General features: G+C 37.2%; 1 protein-coding gene across 17 annotated transcripts in view; it reads left to right on the top strand.

The window, feature by feature from the left end:
• robo1 (roundabout, axon guidance receptor, homolog 1 (Drosophila)) overlaps positions 1–24,284 on the top strand; it is a 553,775-nt gene that overhangs the window by 262,619 nt on the left and 266,872 nt on the right. For all 17 annotated transcript variants that reach the window (XM_087282423.1, XM_087282421.1, XM_087282414.1 and 14 more), the window contains 1 exon segment: positions 8,811–9,137. In XM_087282423.1, the coding sequence (XP_087138549.1) occupies positions 8,811–9,137 (327 nt within the window).

Here is a 24,284-nt window from a genome sequence, read left to right as displayed (position 1 = left end):
TGTAAATAGTGTCATAGCAGCTTAACATGAAGCTGTAGTGGATACATTTAGATTAAACTAGACAGACACATTTAAGACAGTTATATTAGAACAGAACAATAAAAAAATGAAAAATATTGCTTATATTTCTCTTAAAATATTAGCATTTTTTGTTCACCTCCTCCCCCGAAATAGTTTTTAAATTCAATTTGAATTAACAAAAAAAATTTATATTTAATTAAAATTATATTTAAACAATAATACTTAATAAAAAATCTATATTTAAAATTTCAAATATATATCTAAAATATATATATATATTTTTTTTTTCATTATTTTTTATCTATTATAGTTTTTTTTATGTAAAATACATTTATAAATTAAAATCTAAATATTTTAATTTTGTTATAATGTTTTTTTTTTCTTTTTCAATTACGTTTTATCAGTTAAAACATTTTTCTTAGACTTATTTTTTACAGCCCGCTGCTGTAAAAAAAATGTGGTTCACCTTTGTGGCCTCGCAGTTTCACCGATTTATTATTTTTATTTTTTTTGTTTTGTTTTTGCTTTCTTTGTGCAATTTGACATGCTTTTTCTTTCTTTCTTTTTTTCTTTTTTCTTTTTTTACAGCGAATTGTGTTCTGCATCCTCATTAGCACTTTGTGTTCTACGTCCTGATTGGCTTTAGACCATTGGACACGATAAGTGAACGCCGTCATTATTTGCGATCTCCAGCAGTCATCCTAGTGAATTAACCTGATTTGTGGGTAGCTGATCTATTTCTTGGCAGTTCGCGGGACCTTCAACGTGCCTTTCCAAATACGTCTGTTTCTTACTCCTTTTGCTGCTTTTGGGTTAAATTTGGGTGCTCAATTGATTGAGATATAGCCGAGAGAATACGGTAATGTTTCAAAATAAAAGATTTTTCAAAATAAAAGATCGTTCAGACTCAGATAATAAATAAATCTGAAATAATGAATGATTTTTTGTGCGGCCTGGTGGTTGAGGACCACTGCTGTAGACCATTGCCAATCTCCTGACAGTACAGAATGCAGCTTGCCAAATTGACACAAATCTTCGATCACTAGCAGTGTGACTCTGAAGTGGTGTATGTTCGCAAGTTTTCTCCACAACAAACCTCATAATGTGGACGAAACGTCTTGCAGCCTCAAACGTATCTGTGGTAGCACCTAAAAGGCAGAGGAAGATGCTAATCATCGCCCAAAAAACCTCTGAACATGCTAAAGAAGAGGGGCTGTAGTGCGCCATTACGGAACAAATGAATCTTCAGCTGTTACGTTTGGTTTTATAGCCTTAAAACTGTCTATAAAACATCTATAATAATTGGAAAAAATAAAGCTGACTACTTTGCAAATTTCACCTGTTGCGGATTATTTTTAGAACGTAACTCCTGCGATTAACAAAGCAACATTGCACAATGAGAACAAGTCTTTTATTTGTGCAAGCATTATTTTCATGTGGGTGTTTGCCAACAATACCCATTTTGCGTTTATGTTATGCCTGTTTTTTTGAGAGCAACTTGTAGTGTATTATCCTGTGCGCCCGCAGTCTGCTCATACACATCAGATAGCACATCTCATTATCTTCCCATTACATATTTACACATACTGTAAACCAGCCAACACTGCTGCTCCGCAACATGCAAATCAATGAATGCATTACGTCTAGCTGATGTTCGGGATGATTTAATGCTCGTAGACGCTGTCTTTCAGAAGAGCCGGAGGGAGCGATAGGTGGATGTAAGGAAACGGGGGGATGGGATGGAGGAAAAGAGAGAAAAGCCAGCGGGTTTGAGGGGGTTTGGATGAATGAATTTTGACCCTGCACTGCCAATTAATCCTGCCTCTTTTTAATTGGGGCTGAATGGACTCCAAAGGCCAGTGTTGAGACACACACACACACACACACACACACACACTATATTGTTCCCGTTAGGCATTAAAGATGCTAGCTTCATTTGCATATAAAGCAGGTCTTGCGGGTGCAGTTCACTGCTCTCTGAACACAAGCAAACGACTTAAGCCCACAAACGCAGATTGGCTGTCTCCAATTTTAGCTACTTTTGTATTTTCCTATGCAGTGACTGTCCACCCATCAAACACACACACACACACACACAAACACACACACAAACACACACACACACAGACTTCTTTTATTCATTCATTGGTTTCTTTCTTTCTTTCCTTTTCTTTTGTTCTTCCTTCTGTATTTTTACCTTCTTTTCTTTAACCCTACCTTTCTTTCTTTCTTTCTTTCTTTCTTTCTTTCTTTCTTTCTTTCTTTCTTTCTTTCTTTCTTTCTTCTTTTTTCCTTTATTTTTTAATTTCTTCCTTCCTCTCTCTCTCCCTCCCTCCCTCCCTCCCTTCCTTCTTTCCTTCCTTCCTTCCTTCTTTCCTTCCTTCCTTCCTTTTATCTGTCTTTCTTTCTTTCTTTCTTTCTTCTTTTTTCCTTCCTTCCTTCCTTCCTTCCTCCCTCCTATCCTTCATTTTTTTCTTTTTCTCTTTCCTTATTTCTTTCTCCTCTTTCCATCCTTCCTTATTTTTATCGTCCTTTTTTGGTTTTCTTTATTTCCTTCCGTCCTTTCCTTTTACCCTTCCGTTTTTCATTTTACCCATTCATTTCTTTTTTTCCTTCTTTTTTCTTTCTTTCGGTAATCTGTTTGTTACTTCTGTCTTTTTTCTCTCTTTAGTTTGTGCCCTTCCTTATTCTTTCTTTATTTTTTCTTTCTCCTTCCTTATTTATCTTTCTTTTTTGGTTTTCATTCTTTCTTTTCTCTTTTTTCCCTTTCTTTCCTTCATTCGTTTAACGGTTTCTAATTTTATTTTATCCATTTATTTTTCCCTTTATTCCATTATTCTTTTCTTCCTTTCTTAGTTTATTTGTTTGTTGCTTATTTTTTTTTCTTTCTTCCGTTTGTTTGCTCGCTCATTCCTTTTTCTTTTTTTCCTTCCTTCCTTCCTTCCTTCCTTCCTTCCTTCCTTCCTTCTATCCTTCATTTTTTTCTTTTTTCCTTTCCTTATTGCTTTCTCCTCTTTCTTTTCCTCCTTCCTTATTTTTATCTTCTTTTTTTGGTTTTCTTTATTTCCTTCCGTCCTTTCGTTTAACTCTTCCGTTTTTCATTTTACCCATTCATTACTTTTTTTACTTTCCTTCCATTTTTCTTTCTTCCTTTCATTTGTGTGTTACTACTTTATTTTTTCTTTCTTTCATTTGTTTGCTCGCTCGTTCCTTTCTTCCTTCCTTCTTTCCTTCTTTTCTTCCTTTTCCATACTTTTTTCCCCTTTCTTTCCTTCACCACCTTCATTCCTTCCTTATTTTTATGTTTCTTTCTTTCTTTCTTTCTTTCTTTCTTTCTTTCTTTCTTTCTTTCTTTCTTTCTTTCTTTCGTTCCTTCCTTCCTTCCATCCTTCCTTTTCTCCTTTCTTCTTTCCTTCCTTCCTTCTTTTCTCTTTTCTTACACAAGCAAATGTTCTAAACCCAGAAAGGCAGATTGGCTGTATCCAGTTTTTAGCTACTTTTGTATTCCCCTCTGCAGTGACTGTGCTTTAGACTTCCACCCTTCAAGCTTGCGCACACACACATACACACACAAACCCAGACATCCCCAGTTCTGTCTGATGTGTGTGTCTCTCCATAATGCCTCTTATCTCTCTTTTCCTCCAAACACCCCCTCATCCCTAACTTTACAGCCCTCTCATTTCTGGTCTTTGATCAGGGAAGTGGCGCACCACTGAAATGACAGTGGCTTGGTTTAAGCACAGGTCTGCCGCAGTCCAAAGAACAGAGAGATTTTGGTAATGAAGGGCTTCGTTCCCTCCCAGAGCTTTTGTGTTACTCAAAGCCACACCAATATGTTTCATAGGAAGTCAACCAACACCTGCTTGAGGAATTAGAAATGTTGGAAATTTCAAGGAATGGCTGATTTGGTCGTTTATTCAGCCTCGGTTGTTCCAAACCTCTGCTTTTTCTGATTTCTTTGATGGGAGAAGCTGGGTGGGTGTTTTTTATAGGGTTTTTCTGATCTTTTGATCTAATATTAAGAAACAGGCTTGCACATTTTACATATGAACATGAATAATTAATGATACAGTGAGCATCAGATTTCGTTTCAGCTCTGATAGCTGAGAAACTATGTCTTGACATTGTGGGTTTGTGTTGGAGTCAGGAGTGTTGACCTTTTTTGCTATTGTTTTAGACCTTTTCATTTCAATTTCCTATGGGGAAATGACTTGAAATAATTAACATCAGAAAACGATCATATCACTTGCTTTACAAACAAGTGTGTTCATGACTATTCATAAAAGAAGAATAGTATAATTAGTATATATCACACTCAAAAACCTGATTTGTTGGACCTAAAATAGCTAATTTTCTGTCAGCCTTAGTACATGATGTAACTACTGAAGAAAAAATGTAACTTTAAAAAAATAGTTGAGCAAGATATGCTAATGCTCTAATCTGATTCATTGATTTATAAGCTAAGCTAAAAGGGTTTCAGCAAATTGGCTCATTGGATTAAAAATTGGTAAAATACAACTATTAAACTCCAGCAGACTTGTAAATTAGGCCTATTTTTTTTTACATGGAGTGTTTCTTTAACAAGCAATTATAGAGAAATGACAATTAGCACAAAATTAAAAAAAATAATAAAATAAAATAAATAAATAAATAAAGTTATATATTTATATATGTTATAAATGTTGTATTTTTTTTTCAAAACATGCTTAAATGCAAAATGCTTTAATGCAAAACACATACAATTAACGGCAGTTTAGAAAGCGAAAGTGAAAGGTGAATCTTAGACATTTTAGGAGATTTAAGCGACGACCGGTTGTATATTTTTGCCCCAAAAAGGCACGTCTCTGCAGAGCATGTGTGGAGTGTTGACCGTTCTTGTGCCCACACAACGAGCATTATGAAACGTGTAGGGTGAGAGAAGAATGAGGACAGACAGACAAACAACAAATGTTAAAGGACGATAATAATAATAAATAAAAAAGTGTCACCAGTTATACTTGGGCGGATGGTAAAATACCCTGGCGCCCGCCCAAGTAAAGACTGTGTGGGAAGCACTGGGGGATGATCAAATCGTTCTAAAACACAGATGTCAATTCCAGTTCCTGGAGGGCCGCAGCTCTGCACAGTTTACAACACACTTACCTGTAGGTTTCAAACAACCCTGAAGGGACTCCATTAGTTTGATCAGGTGTGTTTAATTAGGGTTGGAATCAGACTGCAGAGCTTCGACCCTCCAGGAACTGGAATTGACACCTGTGTTCTAGAATATATATAAATGGGATTGTACAAATACACACACTGAATCAAATTGTTACGAATTGCCATGAGAATGTGGTGCTGACAATGCTCAATGTTGCAATGGACTAGCTCAAAACGACCATTTACACCTGTATTTGTATAGCGTTGTCTAATTGTGATCAGATAAAGATAACATGCTGTTATGTAGTTAAGTAGCTGGGGACTATTTTCAGGCACTACAAACGTCATTGTGCCTGCTGCAGCCAAAGAACAGCAGCAAAGTTCCTTAATTATTACGCCGGAATAAGGGTATAGTTCCCAGCCATTGACCTAGAAAATAGCAACTTTTCTTTTTTCATGTACCGTTCCGAGTACATGATGTAACAACAGAATAAAAAGTGTAACTTTTTACTTTTTTTTTTTTTTTTGAGTGAGTTTACTTTTTTTTTTGAGTGAGTTTACTTTTTTTTTGATCGAGATACTAATGGTCTAATCTGATTCATTGATTTATTCTAAGCTAAAAGTGTTCCAGCCAGCCCTCGATATTGGCTGAATGGATTCAAGAATAGTAAAACTCAACTATTAAACTCTAGTACAGTGGTTCTCAAACTGTGGTACCTGTACCAATAGTGGTACATGAGCTTCCTTCTAGTGGTATGCGGAGGAATCAAATATGTCATATGTACATGCTACCTACAGTTAAAAAAAATATTTATATATTAATGTGATGACTTATAGCCTAAATTTATGAGTTCCAAGCAACATCTCCAGGTTTTGATGAATAGGCTACTATATGTCAATACTTTACATTTAAGTACAGGAGCTTTTTTTACTTGTTAAGAACAGTAGTCTACCATTTTTGATTAACTTCTAAAAGCACATTTTTAATTTAAACGTCTTATTTTGTTTGTTTGTGTTTTATATATATAAGCACAGTACAGTGTTATTGTTCAAACTATTTATAATGTTTAAAGTGGCTGATAATAATAAATCTTCTTAATAATAGGAATTAATCTGCCTGTTTTGTGAACTGTGCAGTGCTGTAGCTTCTTTATTGGGCCTACTACGCTACTGTAATTTAATTCTACTCATTATTGTGGTACTTGGAGAGACAATTTTTTTCTGAGGTGGTACTTGGTGAAAAAAGTTTGAGATCCACTGCTCTAGTAGACTTGTAAATGGAGCCTTTTTTAAATGGTTTCTTTAACAAACTATTTTAAAGAAATGACAAGTACAGTAGCACATAGAATTGTAGCAAAACATGCTTAAATAGTGGAATACAGAGCTGTAGTATGGTTTTGAATGAGTCATATTCTGTGCAACTTTTCTTCATTTTTTTAATGTCATCGAGTTCGATGAGATCTGGTTAACATTCCCTTCCCTTTATATGGAGACCATCCATCAACTTTTTTCACCCCTGAAGAAAGAAAATCATACAGGTGAGGGTGAGAATGTGATGACTGAAAAATCATTTTGGGTCGAGCTTTATCTTTAGCTAAACAAGGACAGAGAAACCAGCATTGTCTGCTGTAAAGTATCCCCATGACATCATGCTCTGAGTTCAACCCATGTGTCCTGCAGCCAGAAGTCATCATGTCCAGGCTTGAATATATCAGGATTCATCCATCTGGATCCAGTCAGCGGTGCACTTTATTTGTATTGAATTTGCATTAGGATACAAAACAGAATCTCATCTGACCAGAAGCTCATCGGAAAATTGATCGTCATTCATATTACTTGCGTATTGATTGTGCTGGAACATCAGATCAGTGTCGTTGAGCTTGCATTGGAAGCTTGAAGCAGTGGTCCATCCATTGTGAATTATTCTCAGAAACTCATTTTAATTTGTACTATAGTGTTAATAGATTTTGTTTTGCATATATACACTGAATTATAGACATGGTGATGTGTTTATTAATGTTCCAGTTATCCATTCATTTTAATACGTGCCTCATTTGTCCTCCATAGCATTCCTCCCCAACCTTTTTATCACCCCGGATTGGTCAATGTTTGAAGATTTTACTACAGCCCGGGTTGAGGGGGCTGTTGGTTCTACACAGATTGCTAGTAAACCATCATCCGAAGAGGTCTAGCTGATAAAACATTCCTATAGCTCTGATACAAGTTTTATTTATGGAGAAAATTAAAAACCACTGCAGTGTTTGGTTCTCTGTGTTTGTCTGAAGTAATTAGTTTATGGAAGGGGAGAAATGTCTGTATTCCATATACAATGTATGAAGCTGCTAGGTTAGTTCTGGTCACGTAACTTGCGGTGCGCTTGCAGCATTCTGAAAGAAGTTTTAACTGAGTGCGCCTGGAAGTATGATCCCAGTGTGCTTGCTCCTCCACTGGAAATAACGAAAATAACAAAAAAAGATTTTGATACAACACCTGAGCACATATGACTTTTTGAGAAACACAGTGCTTAATATAAGGACAAGATGTGGCGGACAGTTGAGGAAACCTATGCTGGATTCAGTGACTGGCACACGTCTCCCCTGCTGCTGTTTGGGCTGCTTTGAAGGCTTTGTCAGATCACTGTGTGTGTGTGTGTGTGTGTGTGTGTGTGTGTGTGTGTGTGTGTGTGTGTGTGTGTGTGTGTGTGTGTGTGTGTGTGTGTTCTCAATGAACTGACCATTTTAACTCTTATTACAATTAATGAACAATTATTTATATATATATATATATATATATATATATATATATATATATATATATATATTTTTTTTTTTTTTTTTTTTTCCACTGACAAATTCTAAACAGTAAATATGTTTACACATTACCAGTGAGAGGTTTTTGAAAAAAAGGTGCATTACTTGATTTTAAAACAATTTAAGAAAACACACACTATTTACATTTTACTGCTGGTCATTAGCTTATATTAATAAGGATTTCAAAAATGGTCACGTCCGTAACGCAAAATTGTGGTTGTTTAGAGCAAAGACCTGAGATGAGTTGGCGATCATAATTAGTATGGACATATTTTGGCTTCGTATACAAAGTTTCATTTTATTTGTTATAATATTTATTCCACAATATAAACTTTTTCATTAAATCGTTACGGACGTGACACGTGACCGAAGCTGCGTGATGTCTTAAATATGTAGCTCATAAATCAAAAGGGCACTAATGTTATGAAAATGTAAGGGTAATTATTCATACTACAGACTCCAATCCTTTTGCAGAATGATTACTGTTAACATAAAGCATGGAAAAGGCGAGTCTTTAACCCCTTTTTTGAAAGCATGAAAAGTGGTTGGATGATAATGAAATTTACCATTGGCACAATTTTTTCATGAAATTGCTCATATATATATATATATATATATATATATATATATATATATATATATATATATATATATATATATATATATATATATATATATATATAAATTGTATTCATTTAATATAAGTAATATTTATTTAATATTTTTATTTTCTAATTATCCATTTATTTTGTCTTAATAAATTTGTTATTGTTCTTATTGTTTATTGAAACTAATAATTATATATTTGTTTAATTAAACATCTGTCCTTTCTGTTGTCAGGATCCCGTCTGCGGCAGGAAGATTACGCACCCCGTATTGTTGAACACCCCTCTGATCTGATCGTATCCAAAGGCGAACCGGCCACCCTAAACTGCAAGGCTGAAGGACGTCCCACGCCCACAGTGGAGTGGTACAAAGATGGAGAACGAGTTGAAACCGACCGGGACAATCCTCGATCCCACCGCATGCTCCTGCCCACCGGATCTCTCTTCTTTCTCCGCATTGTTCACGGCCGGCGCAGCAAACCCGACGAAGGCTCCTACGTTTGTGTGGCACGTAACTATCTGGGAGAAGCCGTCAGCCACAACGCCTCGCTGGAAGTAGCTAGTAAGTGCTTGGGTTCTTTCTGTTCACGCTGGATTTTTGAGTGTGAGATATATTAGGGCTGGGTGTTGATTTAATTCCGATTCACAATCTTAGGATTCGATTCTCTTTGATTTAGTGAATGTACTGTAGTGTTAATATAAATGAGTGAGTTGTTTACTGGACACTCACTCTGAACTGATCATTTGAATCATTTGAGTTGTTTACTGGAGACTTACTCTGAACAGATTAGTTGAATCAGTGAATAATTTAATGGAGACATACTCTTAACGGATTATTTGAACCAGTGATTTGTTTACTGTGAACTCTCTGAATGGATCATTTAAATCAGTGAATTGTTTGCTGGAGACTCACTGTGAACAGATCATTTGAATCAGTGGATTGTTTATTGGAGATTAACTGTGAACAGATCATTTGAATCAGTAAGTCATTTACTGGAGACCCCCCCTTAACAGATCATTTGAACCAATAACTTGTTTACTGGGGACTCAGACTAAACATATCATTTTATTCAGTTGAGTTGTTTACTAGAGACTTACTTTGAATGGATCAGTGAATCATTTACTGGAGAACCCACTCTTAACAGATCGTTTGAACCAGTGAGTTGTTTACTGGAGACTCACTCTGAACAGATCATTTGAATCAGTTGGGTTGTTTACTGGAGACTTACGCCCCATTCATAAGGGCTTCAGTGTCAACGCTTGACTGAAGGCGTGTCTGAAGTTGGGGCTGAAGCGATCATCATAGTAGCGTCAGCCAATGAAATTCAGTCAGCAATAGGCCACTGTCTAGCTGGTGTATTTGCATTAAGCGATCTGATTGGCTGACGCTTCTGTCGGCGCTTGAAAAGTTGAGCTAGTCCTAACTTCTGCAGCTAGCAACGCCTCTGAAGCAGCGCCGACGGATCCACAATGCAGTTCGGCAACGCCTGAGGTCACCCATTTAAAGTGAATGGGAAGCGTTGATGCTGACCCCCCTTGTGAATGGGGCATTAATATGAACGGATCATTTGAATCAGTGAATCATTTACTGGAGATCCACTCTTAACGGATCATTTAAATCAGTGACTTGTTTACTGTAAACTCAATCTGAACAGATCATTTTAATCAGTTGAGTCGTTTACTGGAGACTTACTTTGAATGAATCATTTGAATCAGTGAATCAATTACCTGAGACTCACTGTGAATATATCATTTGAATCAGCGTGTGCTATATTCATTAATAGATGTCACTCCAATTCACAAATTAGCCAATTCTTATGTGTACTTAGAGAACACATTGTATACAGAATATATATTTAAAATGAATCCAACATTTTAAAAATAATTATTAAAAAATCCAATTTTTACCCAGCCCTATACGATATTAAGGTTTGACACACAGCTCTCTTCTATGGCATTGGCTTCGTCTTCCAGGAGTGGTTTGAAAGCAGGCCAGTGTTAATTTGGCTTTGTGTTTGTGACTTTCCTGGCCTAGAAGTGAATATAAGAGCGACTGTAGCCTCTGCAGCTGAATAGCAAGCGTTTCCAGTTTCCTCCTGGGTCTGTGCGCCTCAATGGGCTCAGTGGGTCGGATAATCTCACTGGAGATGGGCAGGATGTGACTGTGCCACTGGACCTGCATGGTGATCCTGATGGGGGAAACGGGCTAGACGGCCTGAAGAGAGCAGAATAGGGCTTAGTAGGTGGTCGTGAGCTCTGAAAACTCACAATAGTTTATGATATTTACAGATGAGATCACAGAATAACGGTTACATTTATCTGAGGTGTGCTTTAGATGGTGTCTTGAGGGCTTTTAAATTGTACTTGCCTAAAAAAATACCTGTTTAAAAATTACATATGTATTAAATTTCCCATAAACTAAGCCAGACCACCAAATCTATCTCTAACATTGCCACCTCAATAGCGCATTAAGTGTTTTGCAATACCATATGAACACAATAAGCACATCCTTTTTGATAAAAGTGCATATTAAGGCCACTTAATATAAAGCAGAACTCTTTATTTCCTAATCTAATTGGTATTTGACTTTTCTCCTTTTTTCGTTCAGTCGTGGGTCAATTTTTATCCCTAATAAAAACCTTTTTTTTTTGTGTACAGCCTCAAAGCAGATACTTTAAATGGGCTTATTACTTAAAACTTGTGGTTTTCAGTGATTCTCCTTGGCCTTGGACGTGATCTGCATTACATACCGTCTCTCTTTAAGCTTGAAAGGCCTGATCTCAGGTATCAACCGCTTTTCAAGTATGCCTCAGAGCTGTCAGCAGCCCTCTTGTTGTAATCTAATCGAGTCCTCGGTGGACCCGCAGGGGGGGCGATCCGGCCGTGTCGTGTGTACCAATGGCATGTCTTACTCACTCCTAAGATCTGCTATTTAAAACTACTCGTATGTCCCTGTGGGAATGTGCTGAAGTTCTTGATTATTTTACGGAAATCTAGTTATTGGTCGATATTTTGATGTGCTTTGCTTGTATTTCAGAGAAAGATTGCTTTACCTCTCTCAACTTTAATACTTCCCAAAATCATTTTATGGATAAATAATATTTATAAAGAAGATCAAATAACATATGTAAATGCATGCAAGTAATTTTTTTGTTTCATCCATTTTGTAAGCATCTAAAGAGACTTAAATTAACGTAAAACACTCTTAAGACTTATGTTTAAGCATGAAAATTAAATAGTTAAACCACAAAATGCATTATATATACGTTTACGTATTCTTTTAAATGCATAAACGCACATATGCAACAAAAAAAAGTGAATTCATGGACCCTTCTCATAGTCGACTTCTGAGCCTAAGCTCATTCATTTTCTTTTTGGCTTAAACCCTTTATTAATATGGGGTCACCTCAGTGGAATGAACCACTAACTTATTCAGCATATGTTTTACGTAGCGGATGCCCTTCCAGCTGCAACCCATCACTGACAAACATCCATACTCACTCATAAACTACGGACAATTTAGCCTACCCAATTTACCTACAGCGCATGTCTTTGGACTTTGGGGAAAACCGAAGCACCTAAAGGAAACCCACGCCAACACAGGGAGAACATGCAAACTCCTTTCCAAAATGCCAACTGACCCAGCCAAGGATTAAACAAGCGACCTTCCTGAACCCAAGCCTGATTAAAACTATTTTCATAATAATAGAATGATAATTCTATTTCAGAGAACGATTATTCTATTTCTTTGAATTTTATTACTTCCCAAAATAAAAAAATAAAAAAATAGAATTGCAAGATATAAAGAAGAACAATTAACACATTTAAATGTACATGTAAAGTGTATGTTTGTTCCAGAAAGCATCTGAAGAGACTGAAATCAACATAAAACCTTGAAGACTTCATGCAAACTTCAGTTAAATCATAACAATATAATTATATAATAAGGTTAAACCACATAATGCATTATATATACATTTTAATCATTCTTTTATATGCATAAATGATCATATTCAACTAAGGTTGATTCCTTGACCCTCCTTATAGTCGACCTTTGAGCCCAAGCTCAATTAAACTATTTTCATAAAAATAGGATTATTCTATTTTAGAGATTGATTATTCTATTTCTCTGAACTGTAATACTTCCCAAAATAAAAAAAATAGAATTGCAAGATATAAAGAAGAACAAATAACACATTTAAATGTACATGTAAAGCGGATATTTGTTCCAGAAAGCATCTGAAGATACTTACATCATCAGAAAACACTAAAGACCTCATGCAAACTTATGTTGACGCATAAAAATGAAACAGGTAAACCAGAAAATGCATTATATATACATTTATATACATAAACGCACATATGCAACAGAATAAGATTAATTCATTAACCCTATTCATAGTCGAGTTTTGAGCCCAAGTTCAATAAAACTAAGAAACTTCATAAAAAAAAGTGACTATTCTATTTCTTTGAATTTTAATACTTTCCAAAATCCAAATAGTTAGGGATGTAACGATTCACCTTGAGTCGGTTGAAAATCAGTGTATTTTTGTGATGATTCAAACTGGTTAAAATGTTATACAAGTATAACATAATCATGTTTAACTCCTGTCTCTATCCTACTATATAATTAGTCATTTTATAATCATTTTTTTATGCCAGTGACCAGTCGCCTGAAGCGTAGGGCCTATTGACCACCTTTTTACACACTGCTCTCTAGTTTAAGATAGATTTTCCTCTCCACACCAGCCATCTCAGTCCCCAGTGAAAGTTGTTTCAACAGCAGGAGACAATGTAAATGTGCAAAGACCAGTTTTGGTTTTTTTATATTATTGAGTCTTCTTTAGTTTGTATTCTTTTTTTGGGAGTGATCTTGTTTTTAAAATAGCACTTTAGTTAGGCAGAAAATATATTATTTTGCAAAAAAAAGTGCAGCATTTAAGAAAAAATTAAAGGGCTCCTCTACACCTTCAATTTGTTTTAAATAATTTTGTTAATAAATCGGGACTAAATTGTGAGTTTAGTATCATGAATCGTATTGAATGAGTTAGGTGAATCGTAACATCCCTAGAAATGATAGAATTGCAAGATATAAAGAAGAACAAATAATATAAATGTTTTAATAATGTTTAATAATGTAAATGTGTGCAAAGTGTAAATTAGTTCCGGTAAGTTGATTTAAGATTTACATCAACATGAAACACTGTAGACCTAGTACAAACTTAATGCAAACTGGGTTAAACCATATATGAAATAAAGTTAAACCACAAAATTTATTATATATACATTTTGCTCATTCTTTTATGTGCATAAACTCACAAATGCAACAAAATACAGTCCTCTTCACAGTCAACATTTGAGCCACGGTTACTACAGTAAGACAAAAAAAACTACTTAGCTTTTTTTTAGCTTCTGTAAGGCAATGTCGGTCAAAAAGACACATAAATTTGTATATGTTGAAGTTGCTGGGAAAGTTATGCGAGCTCAGAGACTAAAAAGTGAGAAAATGTCATGCGGTATATCAAACAGAGGGTGATATACTGTATGCTATTTGTTCTGGAGGCCTTCTTTTTTCTGTGCAAGAACAAAAACAAGAGGCTTGGCGGGCGGGCGGACGACTTGGCCCGACATGAGGAAAAGCTCGGGCTGTTTGGCCGCAGCCTTCGGGCTGCTTATTCTGAATAAGGTTCAAACAGGACCATAATGACACAGTGGCAAAGCTCAAAACCCTCAGTGCCTGTCCGCTCCCTCCGCCCCCCTGCCCTGCCGCCACGCATGTAATTACCCCGTTCAGGCAACCATGATGGAAACCTACGACAGGAAGGTTGTAGAATTCCTGCCTAAACTCCCGTTTTCCATCCAAAGCTAGACAGCCGGTGTCAGAGGCGAAAAAGGAATCTATCACTTCTCAGATATCAACACTCACCTACTTATTCAGACTGACAGACCAGGAATGTCAGTCGCGCCGTTGCCAAGAAAACCGCCGAAAAGGAAGTTAAGACCTCAAAATGTGTTTGCTCTGCCTAGCCCGTTCTTACAAGAATCCAGGTTGAACACTGTGTACACAATCCGTCCTTTTTCTGAAGTTATTTTAATAATCCCCCTTTTACGATCGCCCAACACCCGGTAGACCGTAAATCTAATCCAACTTTCAACAAGTCATGTTTGGCCAGGCAGCGACGCTTAGCGCAGATCTGTTGTGGGTTTATTATTAACTTCACATACAGTGGAGTCTCTGTGCAGCGCTGAGGTAAATACGGGTCAATCCGGGCATTCGTTCTGCTCTGTATGGCCCGTGTTGGTCCCTGAAGTTGGATTTTGCCCCCTTTTGTTTCCACATTTCCCTTTCAATATGAAACTTGGAGGCTTATAATGCTTCATGTGTCACGCTTTGTTTGAGTATAATGACTCGCTGAGGAACAAAGAACGAGAGAGGAATGTAAGAAAAGATGGAGCTGGCTTTATCCATAAGAGCTCACCCCAATGGCTCCGGGCCACACGTTGCGTAATGCGTAGTATCAGGCTGTGATTTTAAGGATGACAGACGTGTCTGTTGCAGGTTTTCACGCACTCTTAAAACAGCTGTAAAAATGGCGATCAAAGAGCAGGGAGTTTGAGCATCCGCATAAATGACAATGAGACTTTGTTAAAAGATTGATGGGCGGTAATGTGACGCTTCTCTGATAAGACTACTTACAGTGTTAAACAGGTTAGGTTTGTTTGGATTATGACTCAGTGTGCTGGAAAATCATATTCTTTATAAGTGTTTTTAAATGTAAGCGTTTTATGAAAGATCATGGAATAATGACAGCTCAACATATGAATGTGTTCATCACTGTTGTAAATGAGATTTTGGATAAGATCTCTGCAAATGTAATTAAATAAGTCAGCCTTAGTGAGAAATGGATACTTTCATTTCATTAGTTTATTTTTTAGGATATTTTAACTGGAAAAGAAACAATGAAAGACCTATTAACTTAATAAGAAGCAGGCATATGTCATATAACCTTAAAGTGATAGTTCAAATGAAAAGATTGTTTAGATTAAAAATCGAAATTGTTCGAAATTTATGCTCAATTTCGATTATCGAATCAAAAAATAGAATCGTCGATGCTGCCACGCCCCCATGTCACGTCAGCTTGGCTTGCCAAGCGGGAAAAAAACAGGCTTGTTGAAAGGCTTGTTAAACTGCAGAAGCAGGAGACCCGTCGACAGAGCTTAAATCTTCTTCTCTTTCAATGAAGTCGCCGGTGTGTAAGCATTTTGGATTTCCAGTGAGTTATGTTGACAACGTTCGTGTTGTCGACAAAAAAACACAGTTTGCAAGCTCTGCTATCTACGTATTACGTACGGTTCGTCCGATAGACAACACCGGCATCGCGATCCTCTGCCCGCCACCGTTGCAAATCCGCTCGCGAAAAGTACACACTCAGGCCCTGTTTACACTGTCTTTGTTTTTAAATGGCATTTTAGAACGACAACGATTTGACATCCACAGTGGCGTGTTGCATTTCTGAGCAGCCCTCCTTCCTCTCTACCTCTGAATATGCACATCACGTGACCACACAGACACAGACGCACATACAGCCATGCGCTCCAGACAGCAGGTCCAGGCAGTCAGAGGACTGCTTCAATCTTTCACTCACTTGTACTTAGTCATTTTAGCGAACACCTCAGATACTGTTGGCTGGTTCCTGTTGGTTGTGCGTCTTTTTTACCGACGCTATTATAACGACACAGATCACTGCCTATTCACGAGTCCCGCAGAAAAAGTGATTGACAGGTGGTAATTATGTGTGTATCTTGCCTTTATTCATTTACTGTATGATTTGTTTATGGGTAAAACAAAGACCATGCAGGTCAGGTAGTTTAAACGGTAGGCTATAAATAATTAATTGGTCATTAATTAATTAATTATTCATAATCGAAAATCGAATCGAATCGTGCCTTCAGAATCGAAAATGTAATCGAATCGAGAATTTGGAGGATCGTGACACCCCTACTTTCAAGTGTTTTCAATCCTTTATGAGTTTCTTTCTTCTATTATTATTAATAATGATAATAATAATAATAATAATAATAATAAATAATTTTTATTTATGTAGCGCCTTTCCAGAGCTCAAAGACACTTTACAAAGGATGTGACAAAAAGATAAACAAGCATACATGAAGTCAAATATAACAAACTGGAATTACACAAACAAGACCTAGGAGACAAATGAGCAGGGTGGAGGGGATCAGATAAAGTGGTCTGTTTGGCAGATCAGAAGCGAAGCATTGAGAAAATAAGTGAGTCTTAAGTAAGGATTTGAATTCAGAGATATTATTATAGCGTGGTAGAGAGTTCCGGAGTTTGGGTTGCAATAACACTAAATGATCTGCCCCCCATTGAAGTGAGGCGGTACCGTGGGACAGCGAGAAGGCCAGAGTCAGTGGAACGTAATGAACAAGTTGGGGTGTAGGGGACAAGCATGTTGCAGAGATAGGAGGGAGCTAGGCTATTAAAGGATCTAAATGCAAGGAGGAGAATTTTTCATTAAATGTGATATGCAACTGGGAGCCAATGGAGGTCGTACAAGATAGGGGTTATGTGAGCAGAACGTTTGGTATGAGTGAGTATTCTAGCCGCAGAGTTTTGAATATACTGTAATTGAGCACAAAAGAGGATATTTTGAAGAAAGCTGAAAACTTGTAAATATTGGCTTCCATAGTAGATTAAATAAGTAAATAAATAAATACAATAGAAATCAATAATTAGAGTTTCCCAGCGCAGTTCAAAATATATTCTTTTGTATTTAACTCCAAGTAATAGTTGAGTAAATGATGACACAATTCATTTTTGGGTGAACTATCCCCTTTAACTTTCCCAAACCTCTCACTTTACCTGCAGTACTCTTTCAGAAGTCCGCTTACTCCTTTATTAGCATACTAAATGGCTGCAGCATGTAGAAAGCCTCTAATTATAGTGTACTCTTCCAGTTCTTGGGATGCGGTGGGAATGTGGAGCAGTACACCAGACCTCGATAACCCCGTCTGGACATGTGGAGCAATCTAAGATGCATTCTAGTCTTGGTTTTAGAGAGACCTGGTCATTTATTTACACATTAATTCATTTGATTCAAATATATGGATTTGAAATCAGATCCTCAGTCAATCTGATTCAAGAAAGTTCTGCATTTCTCAAGCTCTAGGGCCCTTGGATTTCTGCGATTGAAAGAATGTGAACCAAATCACAGAATCCAATTATAAAGTAATGATATGAAACACTAATATAGAACAAAAAATATATATATAAGTATAATGAAATTCGCAAAGAAACCGTCATCATCCTTAATTTTCTATTTGTTTTGTATTAATTCTTTTTTTAATTTAAAGTGCACAGTCAGAAAAAGTATAGAGCTTGGAGGGGGCGTAATCTAGCCATTACTTTGACAAGCAAAAAAATCAAGTTGACATTTTGTCTGTGAAACGGAGGGGGACATTTGGCGCTCGCCTTCTGAAAGGTTGGGTGACACCCCTCATTATTCCCTCACAGGATGTTCCCATTCTCTGCTCCCACCACCTTTGATATTCAAACCAACCCCGTTTCCATTATAGATTCATCAGAGCGGTGCAAAATTCAACTCCGTTGTCCTTTTTCCCCCTGCGAACGCCAGCATGCTTTCCACTGTTTGCTTTGAGAATATTTGAGTTTCATTAAGTTATTAGCAGAGGGGGCCACACTGTAGCTGAAGAGGACAAGGGCTTGGGTCCCTGGAGAATCCTCTTTCCTGATTCTTTCGTGCAATTATAATGTCCCCTGATCCTTTCAGCCCTCTTTATACCTTTGCTGACATTTCAGAAATGAATTTAATTGTGATATTTTTCCTAGGCTAGAGTTTGAGACACGTAGGCGGCATAATTTGGCTCTCCAACTAAGCCGAGCAGCGGTCTTTTCACTGAAAATAGTAGATGGTGTTGTTCTGCAAAAAGCGAACCATGTTTGAGGTGTATTCCCAAGCCAAGTGAAGCAGGAAGACTGCGTTCCTCACATCTGCTTTTGAGTTGTCAGTATGGGTAATCGTCGCAAACCGGCTCTCTTTAATTGGGTGGTGGGTGTGCTTCTCTTCAAGCGTCACGGGGACTATTTGCAGATGCCCAGAAATTACAAGGAAAACTAATCTGCGATGTTTAATTACAGCACTGAGGGGAGTTACTGACAACCCTTGGGGGATGGACGGAAATAAATAAAAAAAGAGACCAGAGAAGATAAGTGCAGGTTTGTCATGGGTTTTCCCATGTTATCATGCTCTCATCTCATCCACACTAGCTGGAGTTTTGTATTCAAGCTGATTAGCATTAATGTGGTTAATTGCTTCGACTTCAAGCCCCCAAACCATGCAACATCTGCCATGCATATTCAGTTATGTGATCCCAACGTCTCATTCTAGTGGCTGACAAAGTCAGAGATGTTTGGTTGTGCAGATTGTCAAGTCGCAGTACAGCTATTGTCAATCCAAATAAGGCTGCACAATTTATAGTTTTAGCATCAATATCGCAATGTGGTTGCAGGATATGTACCGTTGAGTCTGGATTATAACATATCATTTGCAAGTGCTTTTGACACCTGTGACTGAGGATTTTAAAAGCTTTCAGGCTTAAGAATTTGTACCATTTGTCACTTTAATAATGATCAATTTTATTGAATTATTTATAAAACGAAGACTATGCAGTCCTATAAATATTGCAGAAAAACGAAATATTGCAACGCTCAATTTTTGCAATACCGGGCAGCCCTGAATCCAAACACAACTGTAAACGCTATCTAAACTATTTCAAGATGTTCTATTTGGGCCACTTCCATTGGTAGGTAAAAGCACATTCTTTAATAGTGTAGACCAGTGTTCACCAAAGTTGGAGGGCCGGTGTCCTGTAGTTTCGTTCCAACCCTAATCAAAAACACCTAAACAAGCTAATCAATGTCTTACGAGGTATACTTCAGTGTTAAAAATGCAGGGTTCCGCACAATCCCTGTATGTCTCCCAACGCAAATTGGTTAAGTTAACATGATTGTTTTATGTTAAATCAACTTAAAATTGAAAAACAAAAAAAACATTAAGTTGCCAGAAAAAAAACTTCAGGAACTGTTTCTCTTCACCTCATTTTAAATAAGTAGTTTGAACAAGCAGCAAATAATTCTTTTTTTTTTTTTTTTTTGAGTGTTGAAGCTTCCAGGCAGGTTTGTTTATATAGCATAGTGTTTATATAAGTTGGAGCTCAATTCTACACGAAATTTCTCCAGTACCAAGATCGGTGTAGACTCATATAACCGGATGAATTTGAACAGCCTCAAAAGATTAGGATGTGTTATGAGAAAGTGCACTAAAATGTATCATACACTTAAATCATGTTGTTGCTTGTTCAAATTACTACTTTAAAATGAGCTGAAACACAATTATTGAAATTTTGTTGGGAAACATTTTTAGTACTTTTTTTTTTTTTTTTTTAGGGTTTTAACCTTAATGGATGGAATAGTGCAGAGAATTGACAGGAAACAGTTGGGATCGGGTCGGCAAAGGACCTTGAACCGGGAATTAAACTCTGGTCACTGTGAGCACCATGGTGCTATATGTTGGCACACTTAACCACTAGGGCATTGGTGCTGACACAACTGAATTCTGTAATGTTCAATCCACTGAAATATTGTTAAATTTGAAAAGGTACCTTGACCAATTGGTTCTAGCACAGTATGATTGAATTGTGTGGAACCCTGCATTTTTAACAGTGTATTAGCTGCAAACAGATTCTAAACGAAATTGTCACATTGTGGATGTGCTTTCTATTCTCTACTTGCTTGTACACCACATAACAGGGGTTCATCCAATCAGTAGCATCCCCATTTGGGACAGAAGATCTGTGGCCGCTAGGTTTAGATAATCCTCACTAAGGGGGCTAAGGGATTGTACAGAAACTCAGCGAACTGTGGCTTGAGAAGATAAAGTAATGGCGAGGAGGAGTTTTAGGGCTTTGTTCTGCTTTTAAAGAAGACAAAGATCCCCCACTGCCGGGCTCCTGGACTAGAGGAGATGGACGATTGGAGGCAGGGTCGGAAAGTTCACCGCAGTAATGAGTAGCGGAGAGGGCTGGATGGATGGGTGTCAACTACAGGATGGATTGCCATGCGAGGGTAACAGGTCTGGATGCTTGCGTCATTACTTGAGCGTGACCTGTCTGTCTTCATATATCTGTCCTAGAGCATCTGGAGTGAAGAAATGTCACATTTTAGTGACCAGTTGTGATAATGATGTGTGTTGAAACTTGTCTAGCTCAGGCCCTGTTTATCTCCAGTATTAAGATCGATTTTGGGCAGTTGGATAACAAGTCTCTTTTGTTAAGTGTGACTAATTTCTAAGTGAATGCATGGTCTTTTTTTCAATCTATTATTGTGAAGTAATCTTATGCTACTTGCATATTAAAGTAAAAGAATGGAAGGAGACAATGGAGTTTTCAAAATTTGTTTCAACTCTGATAAGCGCAAAACTACCTTGAACGCTCAAGGTTTGTGTTAGAATCAGGACTAGTAAGAAAACACTGTGCTTTTTAATAATTAATTTAGCTTTCGGACCAAATACAATTTTAGGAGTCAAAGTTTAAATATTTGGCTGGCATGCTTCAATAGCAGATCTCATAATGTTGGTCAATAGGGGAAGAGGAGGTCGTCTGTAGTTATTTTTCGAACACATTTGATCACATAAATGTTTACACTAAGAAAGGAGTTGGGTCAAATGCAGCTGGTTGTGGTCGAAAGATTCAGCTCACCCAAAAAATTTAAATTGTTTTATTAACTACTCACCATCATTTTCTTCCAAAGCCCTGTGACCTTCATTCATCTTTGAAATACAAGCTAAGGTATTTTAGGTGAAATCTCCACAGTGCTCATGAATATGCATAATGTATTGGTACTGAGCAGAAGAAACTACCCAACAGGCATCAGACGTACATCACACAGATGTAAAATTGACATTGGACTCAAACGTAACTTTGAATTTTGGTTGTATATGAAAATCAAGTAGACTTCAGAACCCAACATCAGTTTGAGGTCAGACTTTAACATCAAGATTAATTTTAGTTAGTTCACAACACAACATAAAATCAACCAAAAATCAACGGCTAATGATGTTAGCTTTCAACATTGTATGGACGTCACATTATGACATTAAAGTGACGTTGAATTTTAGTTAATTACACAACATTAAACCAACCAAAGAGAAACGTGTACTGATGTTAGACTTTGACGTTGTATTAATGTCATATCATGACGTTAAAATGATATTGGACTTTAGTTAATTGAATCAAATATCAACGCCAGATGACATTGGATATTACTCAACAACTTGGCAATAATTTTTGATCACTCGAGGTTGCAACCAAAATAGAACTAAGGATCAACGTCATATGACCTTGTGTGCCTGCTGGGTGTGAACACAAACATATTCTCACAATTTGATAATACTCTGATTGACCTACTTAAGACATATGTTCTGTTTGTTGATGATACTTTCTACATATTTTCTGGACTTTGAACGAGTTGTGAATGTTACTGTCTATGGAGGATAGACGAGGGAGGGAGCTCCCAGGTTTTACCTAAAATATCTAATTTATTTTTCGAAGATGAACGAAGTTGTCGGGTTTGGAACTACATGAGCATAATTAATAATCCTTGTCATTTTTGGGTGAAGTAAACTTTTAAGTAGGGATGCTCAGATCAATCGGCCACAGATCGGTATCAGCCGATAATCTCATTTAATGACTCGATCAATACTTGCCAATCTGACCGATCTCATAAACCAATCGCAGGTGTTTGTTTGTGAGTTCACATGAGTTTTATGAGAGGAAGACACACAAGCGCTCCTATATATTACACACCGCCTAAGCCGAAGTAAAATGAATGTATGAATTGTGAATTTTGTAAAGTTGTTTCTGGCCATGACACACCTAAATGGCTATAAGAAATGTGTTTAAGGTATAATATGCAGCATCCTTCATTTATTCGCATCGGTAAGGCAATATCTCTCCTTATGTCCCATTCACATAGGGCTTCAGCGTCAAAGCTTGACAGAGGGTGTGTCTGAATTTGGGGCTGACGTGATCATCATAGCAGCGTCAGCCAATGAAATTAGTCAGCAATTGGCTACTGCCTGAGCAGGTGTATTTGAATACAGCGATCTGATTGGCTGATGCTTTCGGCAGCGCTTAAAAAGTTGAGAATGTCCCAACTTCTGCAGCGAGAAAGCCACTGCAGCGGTGTCGACGGATCCACATTGCAGTTCGACAATGCCTGACGTCACCCTTTCAAAGTGAATGGGAAGCGTTGAAGCTGATGCCCCGTGTGAATGGGGCGTTAAGGTACATACTTAGAGGGAAAATGTGCTTAATGCTTTATAAAGCTGAAGCATCATTATCTGTACTCTATATCGGTCGATCAACATGACTAGGAATCATTACTCTGAATCAGCTGCAAAAAATCCTGATCTGAGCATCCCTATTTTAAGAATTGCTTACACTTGAATTTGTCATTTTCCACCTTGTGAGTGGATCAACAAAAGTGTATCCTAATACCAGGTGTAAACGGGACCAAAGAGTTGGGAGTTGGACTACATTTGTTTAATCTACAACGTTGACTACATTGGAAGCGTGCACCTATGTTTTGCATACTGGCTTTTTGAGTTTGTGATTGTTAAAACTATTGTGCCTAAAGCAATTTTGAAACCGATCTCATTTGCATAGATACGACTGGAGCAACAATAGAAATAAAAAAAGCCCTTCCAGCGAACTAACAGAAAAAGTCATAAAAGAGTTGTGGAAAAAAAAGCGCATAGTTTAAACAGATGTTGGACGTTGATCTTCCTTGGTCATCTGGGCTCTGCTCGAAATGGAGGATAGGTAGGTAGATGTGCTCGTCAGTGGTAATTAGAGGCCCTTTTCCGTGACCAAGCATTTCAGACTTGCTTTGATCCCAGGAAATGCGCCGCATCCTCAGACAGGTGGAGATAACTTGTGCGAGCTTGGCTGGTTTTCTCCTGAGGTCATTTTATGGACGGCCGTCCACAAGAATAAGGTAAATCCCTTTTGGAACCAGGTGGCTTAGCGCAAATCATTCCCTGAAGCACGTGCACCCTAATTTATGAAATTGTTATGGCGTTTGATTCCTGTAAAAGCCGGTTTAGTTGTTCTGGGATGTCTTTATAGGGGTTCATTTGGAGTTCTGTACTACAGCAGCTCAGTTGGTTCTCACGCATCCAGTGCAACTCGACTTCTGAGGCATATGAAGTAAAGGGGAACTGCAGTAGTGTCGAGTTGGGGTTAGTTGACCTGAACCACAGTTCAGAATGTGATTTGTGAAATTACTTGAAATTTTACCCAAAATATAGTGACAGTTTATCATTTGCATGTGTTTTTAAGGCTTATTTAAATTTTAGGCACGCTATAATTATAACGTTTGTGCCTTTGTAACAAAGATTGATTGAATTAAATTATTTATATGAGAAAAGCTATTGAACTTTTCACAAGTGATTGTGTTTCATTGACATCTTAAAGGTTTTTTTTAATATTTAGAATTTGTAAAAAAATGTATGAAGATTTATAACTCTACGTTTTATATTATTTTTACATAAAAAAACAAAACAAACAATTGATTAGTGCTTATGCAAGGTGTTTCTAATTCACAGTT

This window comes from Danio rerio, chromosome 15 (assembly GCF_052040795.2).
Source record: "Danio rerio strain M-AB ecotype USA chromosome 15, GRCz13ab, whole genome shotgun sequence".
NCBI classification, from domain to species: Eukaryota; Metazoa; Chordata; class Actinopteri; order Cypriniformes; family Danionidae; genus Danio; species Danio rerio.
This window is presented reverse-complemented; position numbering and strand designations above follow the sequence as displayed.